Source organism: Hoplias malabaricus, chromosome X2 (assembly GCF_029633855.1).
Source record: "Hoplias malabaricus isolate fHopMal1 chromosome X2, fHopMal1.hap1, whole genome shotgun sequence".
NCBI classification, from domain to species: domain Eukaryota; kingdom Metazoa; phylum Chordata; class Actinopteri; order Characiformes; family Erythrinidae; genus Hoplias; species Hoplias malabaricus.
In genome coordinates, this window is record NC_089819.1 from 1,184,835 (window position 1) to 1,197,797 (window position 12,963).

Genomic DNA, 12,963 nt, shown 5'->3' on the forward strand with positions numbered 1-12,963 from the left:
GAGGCGTCTGAGGTCCTTCAACATCTGCAGAACTATGCTGAGGATTTTTTATGAGTCAGTTGTGGCCAGTGCCATCCTTTATGCTGTTGCATGTTGGGGCAGCGGGTTAAGGGTGGCAGATGCCAACAGACTTAATAAATTGATCCGTAGAGCCAGTGAGGTTGTGGGGGTAGAGCTGGACTCGCTGACGGCAGTGTCTGAGAGGAGGGTGCTGTCTAAACTGCAGGCTATCATGGATAATGGCTCCCACCCTCTTTATCATATGGTAATGAGACACAGGAGCACGTTCAGTGCAAGACTCATTCAGCCAAAATGCACTACAGAGCGCCACAGGAGGTCATTCCTACCAGTGGCTACCAGACTTTATAACTCCACACTTAAAGCACGACACCTTTCACATGTACAGTAATTACAATAGAACAAATTTTTTAATTATGAGTGTAACAACTCAAATGTGCAATACTCATACTGCTGTATACAGTATATCCGTATTTATTATTATAGATGTGTACATATTTGTAAAAAATTCCTTTTGTGTTAAATTTTTATTAGAGTGTTTATTCTTTTACAACTGGCTGCTACTGTAATAACTGCAATTTCCCCCTGGGATCAATAAAGTATTTCTGATTCTGATTCTGATTCTGCAACTGTACTGATGAAAAGCGGAATTCAAATGCAAATTCAAATTTATTTGTATAGCGCTTTTTACAACTGATGTTGTCACAAAGCAGCTTCACAGAATTCTGGTAAGACAAAGTTTGGACATGAAATGTAAAAATGTAAAGAATGTAAAGATGTAAAAATCTCCAGGTGAGCAAGCCAGACAGTGGCAAGGAAATACTCCCTAAGCTGAGGAAGAAACCTTGGGAAGAACCAAATCTCACAAGGCGTGACCTATTATATAGGTGTGACCATAATAGTAATAATCTACTGGTAATAATAGTTAGGAGTCCATGAAAACTTCAGTGTAGGGCGAGCAGCTCCAAGGCACTTGGTGGTTGCTGGAGCATGGGCAGCTGGTCTGAAGCATGGAGGAGGAGCTCGACAGTCATCCATCAGTGTCCAGCCAGACAGGTAGGCGGTTGTTTACTCAGAAAATGGTAAAGGGATGGAATTAGTTTTAAACTATTTGGTGTTTGTAAAGCAGAAAATGTGAACATTTCCAGAGTGTGGCTAATGGCTGACTATGAAAGCTTTAAGTGAAAGGAGAGAACCAGAAGGACACACAGACGTGGGAGAATCCTGAAACACTGGCATCCCTCCGCTACACTGCACCAGCACCAGCGTCTCAGTTTACTATAATTCCTTGTGTCCATGGACCCCCTGGATCTGCCATCTTTATCTATGGGGGAGCATTAACTACCAAATGAGTTTTTAGCCTAGATTTGAAGATTGTGACTGTGTCTGAGTCCTGAACATTTTCTGGAAGATCATTCCAGAGTTGGGGGGCTTTATAAGAAAAAGCTCTTCCCCCAGCTGAGGCCTTCTGAATTCTGGGAACTATTAAAAATCCAGTATGTTGTGATCTGAGTAATCGTGGAAGTAATAAAGGCATGTACTAATGTTTCTGTGTCCTGCAGGGATAAGGCATTTCTAATCTTGGTGATGTATAAAAGCTGTCCTAGTGATGCTACCTATGTGCTAATCAAATGATAAGTTTGGGTCAATTTTGATGCCAAGATTTTTTACTGCTGAACCAGGTTTAACTGGAAAGTCAGCAAGATTTAAAATTAAATCTGATAATTTATATCCTGCCATCTTTGGACCCAAAACAGGACCTTGGTTTTGTTGTTGTTTAGAAGGAGGAAGTTACGCAGCATCCAGACTTTCACATCTTTTACACAGTCCTCTATTTTCTTTAATCTGTGTTTGTTATCGTGCTTGGCTGAAATATAAAATTGCGTGTCATCTGGGTAACAGTGAACGTTAATGTCATGGTTTCTTATAACTGTGCCTAGTGGTAACATATATGTAAATATATATAGAATGTAAATAATAGCGGTCCTAAAATAGAGCCTTGCAGACTTCCAAATCTTACCTTCGAATAATTTGAAGATAAATTGTTTACATTTATGAATTGATAGCGTTGTGTTAAGTAAGATTTAAATCATAATACGGCTTTCCCTCTAATTCCAGCCTTGTTTTCTAACCTTTCTAGAAGAATATTGTGGTCTATTGTATCGAAAGCTGCGCTGAGATCAAGAAGCACCAACAGGGATACGTGGCCTTGATCAGAGGCAAGAAGAAGATCGTTTGTTATCTTGACTAGAGCTGTCTCAGTGCTATGATGTTGCCTGAATCCAGATTGGAATTTTTCATATATATGATTCTTATGTAGATATGAACTAAATTGTTGGGCCATGGCTTTTTCTAAGATCTTGGACAGAAATGGCAGATTAGAAATAGGCCTGTAATTAGACAGTGTGCTAGCATCAAGATTTGGTTACTTGATCATAGGTTTAATAACTGCTAGTTTAAAAGCTTTGGGTACATGGCCCAGGCTAAGGGATGAGTTTACCATAGTTAAAAGAGGATTGATAATAGCTGGTAGTACTTCTTTGAGTAATTTTGTGGGAATTGCATTAAGTGTGCAAGTTGTACAGTTTGCAGAGGTGATAATCTTCTCTAGTTCTAACTGTGGGAGTGGGTAAAAGGTTTCAAGTCTTTCTTTTACAATTACATTATGTTTTATATCAGCCACATCGGGTGGCAGCCAGTTCAGATTTAATTCTGTGGGTTGAGTTTGTTGTCTAATATTCTAAATTTTATTATTATAAAAAGTCCATAAAATCTTTACTGTTGAGAGTTGCTGGAATTAGTTGTTCAGATGCTGCCTGATTTTTTGTACAGATCTGCGCTCATGGGTGGCCACTCAGCCCAGGAGAGATGTATCTGACGTGACTACTTTCCTGGCCAGAATGATGCCCATTGGAAGCCCTTTTGTCAGAAAAGTTGGCTTTCTCCACTGGTACAGTGCCAACATGCAATGTGCTGACACCTGTATGCAGCGGTTGATGTGATGTACTGGGTTCAATCTGAGGGAGGCCATCCACCTCTGAAACTCCCTCATATACAGATGACCAAATTGGACAGCTGCTAGCACTGATGCCATTAAACTCAGCAGTCTGAGGCACAACCTGAGGGTGACATGTTTTCCCTTCTGAAAATGTGTCAGATAAGTCTGAAAGTTTCTCACCCTTTCCACAGACAACTTTGCTCTGAAGGAAACAGAGTCTAGTGTCAGACCTATAAATGAGATGGTCTGGGTGGGGATTAAAACACTTTTCTTTACATTTACACACGGGCCCAAAGCATTCAGGTGCTCCACGAGCATTCTGGTGTGCTCTAGCGCTTCCTGTGTGGACTGGGTGGCCAGAAGCCAGTCGTCTATGTAAGTGGCCAGACGAATGCTCTTCCTCTTGAGTGATCAATAGCTGCCTTGGTACATTTCACAAATACTCGAGGACTCAGTGAGAGGCAGAACGGTAGTACCAGGTATTCCTAAATTATGCCCTGAAAGGCAAATCTCAGGAATTTTCTGTGGGGAGGATATATGGGAATATGGAAGTATGCATCTTGTAGATCGATCGAGGTGAACCAGTCTCCCTTTCTCACAAAACGGAGAAGAGGTGAGTACAGCATTCTGAACTTGAAGTTTCTGAGGTGTTTGTTCAGAGCACGCACATCCAAAATCGGCCTTAAACCCCCTCCCTTTTTCAGGGGTTAAAAATACCTTGAATAATGGCCACGCAGGCTTTCCTCGGGAGGTACTATTCTTATTGGTTGGTTCCTTAATAAAGAGGAAATTTCCTCTTGAACAAAAGCTGCTTTGCCTTTTGCTTCTGAAAACAGTATTCCCTTGAATGTTGGTGGAGTGACAAAAAACTGGAGCCTGTAACCCCTGCTGATTGTTTTCCACACCCATTTTAATGTGACACATGTGCGCCATGCTTTTCTCTGAGCCTGGAGCAGCCCAAGTGTTTTCTCCCACCATAAGTCGAGCATGAGTGCCATTTATTGGTGTGAGTGAGAGCTGCGTCCCTGTACACTTCTGAATGGTCTGCACCTCTCTGGTGCTTAAGTGACCAGTATTGTGTGTGGAGGCAATGCCTATTAACGGATTTGGGATGTTTTGCAACACGGGAACACTGAGTTTTGACCGCAACTGAATATTTGTGTGACAAAGTGCCCTCGGCTGGGAGCCTGGATGCACCATGGGGAACAAATTTATTGGAGAACACTGGTGTGTGCTTTTGAGACTTTTGTGTGGTCTTAAAAAAGGTACCACTGGAACACTGTCTCTTCTTTTCTTTGCTGGGCTGTGCATAACTGGCCCAAGCATTGAACTTTTTGAGGGGATGAAGCAGCCAACGTCTGGCCATCCTGGCTGTTCTCCTCCCCCCTGTGTCCTAGGGAGGCCGCTGTTTTTTCTTTGACCCCTGAGTGGAGGCTATGTTTGGCTGGGGCCTCTGGTTCAGGGCCAGGCAGGGAGATTTCCTGGACCATGTAACTCTTGTGTCATTAGCCTTGGACTGCAAAGGAGACATTGCTTGAGACATGGAGCGTTTTGGGATCTTGAATGCTGGTGGCTGGCAAGCTGCAACTTGTGCAAAGGTCTGACGGGGGGCTGACTGCATTCTCCTGGGGGACAGACCTGCAAGGCTTCTTCTTCCCTTTTCTTCTCCTCATAGCGCTGTTGCATGGCCGCCACTGTGGAACCAAACAAGCCCTTGGGGTCCACTGGGACGTCGAGAAGCTGCACTTTCTCTTTGTGAGATGGAAAGGTTGAGCCAGCGGGCTCTTTCCTGCGCCACCATGATACCCATAGCTCTGCCTGATGCTTGCACTGCACACCTGTGTAGTCGGAGGCAGAGGTCATTCATTACACATATTTTGTCCCAGCGGCATGAATCTGGAGTGGAGGCCATCTCATCCTGTATTTCGGCTTGGATGAGATGTTGAGGGCTCTGACAGTCATGGTCACCGAACTATATGACTTTTCAGTCATAGATGACTGGAAGCCATCAGATTTGGAGGGGAAGGTGGGGCTAGCCAAGGCCACTGTTCTCTGGCTTGGGTGGAGGTGAAAACTACCACAGGTTCGACTGGAGGGAGATGAGATAACCCACTGCCTTCCATATCAACACAATCCAGCACAGAGCCCGCTTGTACAGGGTTTTTTTTTTATCGGAAATTGGTTTACTCCAGGTCTGAGTAACTTCTTCCTTGCATTCAGGGAATATAGGCAAGAGCTGTCTCGTTGACTGTTTTGCCTCTGGTAGCCTTTTCCCTTCATAGCGAGAGCTGGTGGTCTCTGTGAACACACTGGCCCACGGAATGCCCAACCGCTCTGCCGCATGTTTGCACACATCTCGCAAATCCACACTAAAATGTGGCATTTCTGCTTCGCCGCTTTCTGTCCCCACTGCAAGCGGCTGATTGGGCTGAGTCGTGGCTTTATCGCCATCTTCCTCGTCTGAAAGAAGCCCTTCTGAATCACCCAGTGAGTCGGAATTTTCCTCGGTATCCATGGGGATTCGGCTCATGGCCGCAAAGCTACAGAACTCTTCCGTGAATGGGGCTGCCTCGTCCAGCTAGTCGCCCCATCTCGCGCTGGCAGTAGACTCAGTTGTTTCCGTGCTCTCCGTTGCTAAACCTGGTGTGGTTATTATTAATGGGTTGAGGTTGGACTTGCTAGCTTGGCGCGCTAGTCTAAGGCTATGCTCCTAAGCGTGAGCCCTGCACAGTGCTCGCAGAAGTTAGGAGAGGCTAGAGCCGCCTGGGCGTGTCGCAGCCCAAGGCACGAAGCACATCTGGTGAGAGTGTCCGTGTTAGAAATCTTTATCCCGCAGAGGCACGTTCGCAGGAGGGGTTTCTCCGTCTCTTTCGGGATGGGTGGCTCTGCTTCAGCCATGTGCAGGTAGTTCTTTAGCTAACTCTTCTAGTTGTTGGGAGACAAGGTAGTAGACTAAACTCGCTGTTTGGAGACAGCCAAGTTCTAAAAGCTTCAAATCTCCTCCTATGGTGAAGGAATAAAGATGAGTATCACTGCAATCACAGTTAGTGACCGAGTTTCTAGTTCGGACTGTGACGTGGGGTTAAGAGGAGGCTCCTGCTCAACATCCACGTTAAGGCTGCCATCCCAGGGACTGGCATAGCGATATAGGAGCTTTTGAGGACTACGCAGAGAGGTGTACCCATAGATACCAAATGCTTGAAAGGGAACCACGTTGTTCGAGGACAGTCAAAACAGTGCGGCACACTGACCGCTCTCAGGTTCTCCCTGCAGTCAGCTTTGCATCGTGTGCCATCACTGATTGTGAAATAAATCCAGATTTTGAGTTGTCTGCTCATTAGCGCAGCACTAGACACAAGGTGTCAGATGTTGATATCGGAGCCTCGTTTGTAATTACGAGTATGAGTAAATGAACATGGTATAGGGCAAATACCCAATACCAGTATCGGTATTCATGCACCTCTAATATATATATATATATATATATATATATATATATATATATATATATATATATATATATATATATATACAGGGGTTGGACAATGAAACTGAAACACCTGGTTTTAGACCACAATAATTTATTAGCATGGTGTAGGGCCTCCTTTTGCGGCCAATACAGCGTCAGTTCATCCTGGGAATGACATATGAACAGTGGTTGGAGGGATTTTTAGCCATTCTTCTTGCAGGATAGTGGCCAGGTCTCTACGTGATGCTGGTGGAGGAAAACGTTTCCTGACTCGCTCCTCCAAATCACCCCAAAGTGGCTCAATAATATTTAGATCTGGTGACTGTGCAGGCCATGGGAGATGTTCAACTTCACTTTCATGTTCATCAAACCAATCTTTCACCAGTCTCGCTGTGTGTATTGGTGCATTGTCGTCCTGATACACGGCACCGCCTTTAGGACACAGTGTTTGAACCATTGGATGCACATGGTCCTCCAGAATGGTTCGGTAGTCCTTGGCAGTGACGCACCCATCTAGCACAAGTACTGGTCCAAGAGAATGCCATGATATGGCAGCCCAAACCATCACTGATCCACCCCAATGCTTCACTCTGGGCATGCAACAGTCTGGTGGTACGCTTCTCTGGGGCTTCTCCACACCGTGACTCTCCCGGAGGTGGGGAAAACAGTAAAGGTGGACTCATCAGAGAACAATACATGTTTCACATTGTCCACAGCCCAAGATTTGTGCTCCTTGCACCATTGAAACTGATGTTTGGCATTGGCATGAGTGACCAAAGGTTTGGCTACAGCAGCCCGGCCGTGTGTATTGACCCTGTGGAGCTCCCGACGGACAGTTCTGGTGGAAACAGGAGAGTTGATGGATTGCTGATACAATCCAGGTCAGCACCCGAACATCCCTTTCAGACAGCTTCCTCTTGCGTCCACAGTGAATCCTGTTGGATGTGTTTGGTCCTTCTTGGTGGTATGCTGACATTACTCTGGATACCGTGGCTCTTGATACATCACAAAGACTTGCTGTCTTGGTCACAGATGCGCCAGCAAGACGTGCACCAACAATTTGTCCTCTTTTGAACTCTGGTGTGTCTCCCATAATGTTGTGTGCATTGCAGTATTTTGAGCAAAACTGTGCTCTTACCCTCTGCTAATTAACTCTTCACACTCTGCTCTTACTGGTGCAATGAGCAATTAATGAAGATTGGCCACCAGGCTGCTCCAATTTAGCCATGAAGCCTCCCACACTAAAATGACAGGTGTTTCAGTTTCATTGTCCAACCCCTGTGTGTCTCACATTATTGGACCTAATGATCTCAAACCAACACAGAACAATACAGATATCATTGCACACATTACAAGGCTTCTTTTGATGAAAAATTCAGACATTAATTTTATAATGATTAAAATAATCATAGAAATCTATCAATCTCTTACGTCATTGGACCTAATGATGTCACACCAACTTAGTATCGCACAGATATTTATTCTTTACACACTTTATATATATCAGTGGCGGGTGCTGGTCTTTAAAGGAGGGGAAGCTCAATTTCGGCCTACATCATAAAATGTGTCTGTTTATTTATATATAAATTCTACCCTCCGTTCCTTTTCAAGAAAATGATCTGTGACCCTGTCGTACCAACAAGGCGTCTTTTCCAGGGACTTGACTAGTGTCCTCTCAATGGCCAGCAGAGCTAGGCTGCTTAAACGGCCTTGGCCCATGTGAAGTGTGTCCGCCTGTGAGTGCTTTGTGATGGTGGGGGGCTCAGCAGCACCCGCTGGACAGAAACTGCGATAGAAGTCAGAAAGAGTGATAGAAGTCAGTCTCCAAACACAAGCAGCTACAAAAAACCCACCTGTAATAGAAGCTCGATTTGTCGCTAGTCGTTTTTAACAAAGAAAATGCCGCTAAAAGGATTAAGAAAGTGTCCGGTTCAACTCAGAACAGAATGAAAATTTAATGCTCCTATGGATCTTTATACCAAAGGATCGCTGATTCGCTCATTTCGCTGTCAATCAAAAAGGGATTCAGCCTCAGACAAATCATCCAATCATCATGCAGAAGCTGAGCGTCCGGGCCAGCCGAGGCCAGCCCACTGCCCCATAGACCCCCAGAGACGCTGAGCGTCCGATGGGCGGGACAAAGCCCAGTATTTATCCAATGACTCGTCTCGTTTCGCTGCTTTGCTATTGAACTCTTTGGACGCTGTTTAAATCACTGTGAAGCTGCGGAAATGATTGAGAGGAAAGCCGCGTCTTTATCAGTGATAAGAAGCTGATTCTGAACAAAAGTTGAGCGCGTTGTAGTGCATATTTATTCAATGACATGTACACACAACAGTATATATTTGATCACTTATTTTTTGACATTTTAGGGGAAGCTGAGCTTCACTTGCAGTCTCGCCTCTGATTGATATATATATATATATATATATATATATATATATATATATATATCTTACCTTTCGCAATGATATCGTCATAATTATTAAAATAACAACAAAAAATCTTCATCGTAATATTCTGACTTGTTTATATAATGACATTTTTTCCATCAATTGCAGCTTGCATGAAATGAAAAATCCATCTGCTTCATGTAGTCCTGGACGTATATGTTTGTGCTGCATAGACAAGGTCCCTAGCATGTAGTACACAGTCTCTAATACATCCAGAATAGGTATAATGTTTGATTCATAATTCATAAGCTGCACGGGAAAAAATGGCTGTAAACTATTTTTACTATTTTACTGTTTATTTTTTATATGTGTAGCTTTCACACATCTTAAAATTCATTATAAATAGATGTTAAAGGTTCTTTGCATTTTAATTTTAATATAGAAGCACTTTTGTATAAGATTTTGAAAATAAGTACATAAGTTATTTACACTAAAAACACTGTATATAGTACTTTGCCACTGTTTAATTCCTGAGTGTGATTTTGACTGTACAAACATAAATAACCCTATGACCACATTAGTTATGTATCGGGAATAGTTAAGGAAGTAAACAACAAGTTTGTTGCTCATTTTGTATTTGTTCGGCTTGTGAACAAATAAATGCTTAGAAATATTTTTTTCTCAGAAAACTCAGACTTTCTCATAGTAACGGTGTATCTCTCTCTCTCTCTCTCTCTCTCAGGAATTGAACTGCTGCATCATGAAAGTATTTGTAGGAGTGAGTGTGGTGTTTGGCTTGGCGCTGCTCGGTCTGGGTATGTACATTGTATAAAGTTGGCTGCATTCTTAAAGCTTTCTCAATACAGAAACATAAAAACTTGTCAAGCGAGAAACATTTGGTGCTCCTAGGTTGTTTTTGTACATTAAGCCACGTTAATCTGTTTCCTTATAATAGATGTGAATAGGAAGTAAAAAGCATAACATATTTTGTTTGAGATTTTACATAGTTGTCCCTTTGAGTTACAAGTTAATTGTTTCTGCAGTAAAGAGCACTTATGATCAGTAGTAACTGAGAAAGAGTTTTAGACTCTCCCCTATAAGCTACAGTCATGTGAAAAAGTTAGGACACTCCATGATAATCTTTGTCTTTGTCAGGATTCACGGAGCGGACTGACGGAGGCGGACGCATTTGCTAAAACACGGTATTTTAATTATAATGAAAGAAATAACAAAACAACGACAGGAAACAGTAGTTACAACACAACACGAAATGAAACTAGACTAACACTTAGACAGACTAGACTGGGGAGCGAAACGACGATGAGAGAAACTACGGAGACAGACAGATAACATGACTGACATGACAAAAGAGAAAAGAGAATGTGAAATGAACGACAAACAGGACGTGAAACAAGAGGGCTTAAATACAGACACAAACGAGACACTGACGAGACGCACCTGTGACAGATAACGAGGAGGCGGAGACAAGGACATAAACAAAACATAGCCATGTGCAAATAAAGCACATGGCGGGGACAACAGACATGACAGGACGAAGGCGTGACAGATGCCCCCCCCAAGAACGCGCAACTCCCGGGCGCGTACTCCTAAACCCCCCAGGAGCTGGCACAGGAGAGGGCACGGAAAACAAGACAACAAACCAACGGGTGACAGGACTCAGGACAGGACGGGAACAGACACTGGAGCTGGGGACACGACAGGACCGAATATACGAGATGGGACATGGGACATGACAGGAGACTGACAAAGGGGGGCAACAAGAGACGAGAACGGACTGGACAGGACAGGAGTGGACACATGGGACTGGACAGGGTGCTTAACATTAGACAAGGCACTGGAAGGGAACAAGGACTGGACCGGAGACAGGACGGATGACGGGACTGATGACAGGACTGGGTGCTGGGGATGGACGGGAGCAGAGACTGGTGACGAGACAGAGGGTTGAACCAAGGACTGGACAGGAGACGGGACATTAGACTGGACAGGGGTATGTGACTGGACAGAAGACAGGACAGGTGACATGACACCAGACGGATACGGAGACTGAACATGACTAACAGGGAACTGAACATGAGACCGAACAGAGGGTTGGAACAGGGACTGGACAGGAGACGGGACTTGAGACAAGACAGGGGGTTGAAACATAGACTGGACAGGGCTGACAGGGGACTGGACAGGACTAGGCAGGGGAACAGGGACAAGAACATTTACAGGGACTGAGACAAACACAGTGACCGGGACAGAGACAAAGGCTGACACGGGCACAGGAACAAGGACAGAGACAGGAACCAGGACAGGGACAGACAAGGGAACCAAAATAACAGGGGGGTACCCAGGACTGGCTAATGTCTGTGGGGCAGTCTGAGGAACCAGCCTGGGCACAGTTCTGGGGATCGGCCCTGAAGTCCTTTGGGCCGACCTACGGACATGGACAGGAGAGGCCGTAGCCACAGACACGGGGACAGGAGAGGCCGTAGCCACAGACACGGGGACAGGAGAGGCCGTAGCCACAGTCACGGGGACAGGAGAGGCCGTAGCCACAGTCACGGGGACAGGAGAGGCCGTAGCCACAGACACGGGGACAGGAGAGGCCGTAGCCACAGTCACGGGGACAGGAGCGGCGGGTGCCGCCATCACCGAGACAAGAGCGGCGGGTGCCGCCATCACCGAGACAGGAGCGGCGGGTGCCGCCATCACCGGGACAGGAGCGGCGGGTGCCGCCATCACCGGGACAGGAGCGGCGGGTGCCGCCATCACCGGGACAGGAGCGGCGGGTGCCGCCATCACCGAGACAGGAGCGGCGGGTGCCGCCATCACCGAGACAGGAGCGGCGGGTGCCGCCATCACCGAGACAGGAGCGGCGGGTGCCGCCATCACCGAGACAGGAGCGGCGGGTGCCGCCATCACCGAGACAGGAAGCCCTGCGACGTCGTCCACGGAGGCAGGGGAACCTGCGACGTCGTCCAAGGAGGCAGGGGAACCTGCGACGACGTCCAAGGAGGCAGGGGAACCTGCGACGACGTCCAAGGAGGCAGGGGAACCTGCGACGAAGTCCAAGGAGGCAGGGGAACCTGCGACGACGTCCAAGGAGGCAGGGGGACCTGCGACGACGTCCAAGGAGGCAGGGGGACCTGCGACGACGTCCAAGGAGGCAGGGGGACCTGCGACGACGTCCACGGAGACAGATGAATCTGTGACGTCGTCCACGAAGACTGGAGAGGCGCGTGTCGCGCTCACGAAAATAGGCGCGGCTGGAGGTGCCGCGCTCTCGAGGACAGGAGTTAGTGCTGCTCGCCGGGCTCGCGCTGGAGCTGTAAAGGGTTTAGGGGGTTTCACAGGCGCAATCATTAGATCACCTCGAGGTGCGCCCCTGTTAGCCTCAGACCTCAGAGCTACGGAGGTGAGGCTAACAGCCCCTACCCTTAACGCCCCCCCAAAAATTTCCCCGGACCTGAGGGGGTAATCCTCCAGCGAGGGGGGAACTCCAGCACGGTTCTTCCGCCGACTCTTTCGACTCCCGCTGGCGCAACGACTCGATTCCCGAGTCGACTCCTCCGCTATAGGATCCGGAACAGCGCCAGGCAGGAGCTGGAGCCGGCGACTCCATTCCGAGGCCGCTTTCAAAGCCTCCCCCACAGGATCTTTGGGGCCTGTGCGGAATGGAGTCCGGCGAACGGCACACCCCTTGAGGTAGTAGTCCATGCTAGCTGCGTCCTGGGGGTCGTTCATTCTGTCAGGATTCACGGACTGACGGAGGCGGACGCATTTGCTAAAACACGGTATTTTAATTATAATGAAAGAAATAACAAAACAACGACAGGAAACAGTAGTTACAACACAACACGAAATGAAACTAGACTAACACTTAGACAGACTAGACTGGGGAGCGAAACGACGATGAGAGAAACTACGGAGACAGACAGATAACATGACTGACATGACAAAAGAGAAAAGAGAATGTGAAATGAACGACAAACAGGACGTGAAACAAGAGGGCTTAAATACAGACACAAACGAGACACTGACGAGACGCACCTGTGACAGATAACGAGGAGGCGGAGACA

The 12,963-nt window shown here is 46.5% G+C and overlaps 1 protein-coding gene across 6 annotated transcripts in view; it reads left to right on the forward strand.

Annotated features, from left to right (window-relative positions):
* Positions 1 to 12,963, forward strand: part of LOC136676680 (CD59 glycoprotein-like) — a 40,087-nt gene that overhangs the window by 21,636 nt on the left and 5,488 nt on the right. For 5 of the 6 annotated variants that reach the window (XM_066653840.1, XM_066653842.1, XM_066653839.1 and 2 more), the window contains exon 2: positions 9,621 to 9,693. In XM_066653840.1, coding sequence (XP_066509937.1) covers positions 9,639 to 9,693 — 55 coding nt within the window. In that variant the 5' untranslated portion in view covers positions 9,621 to 9,638. Of the gene's footprint in view, positions 1 to 993; positions 1,075 to 9,620; positions 9,694 to 12,963 lie in introns of those variants that run through there. The other variant, XM_066653837.1, reaches the window with a different exon arrangement.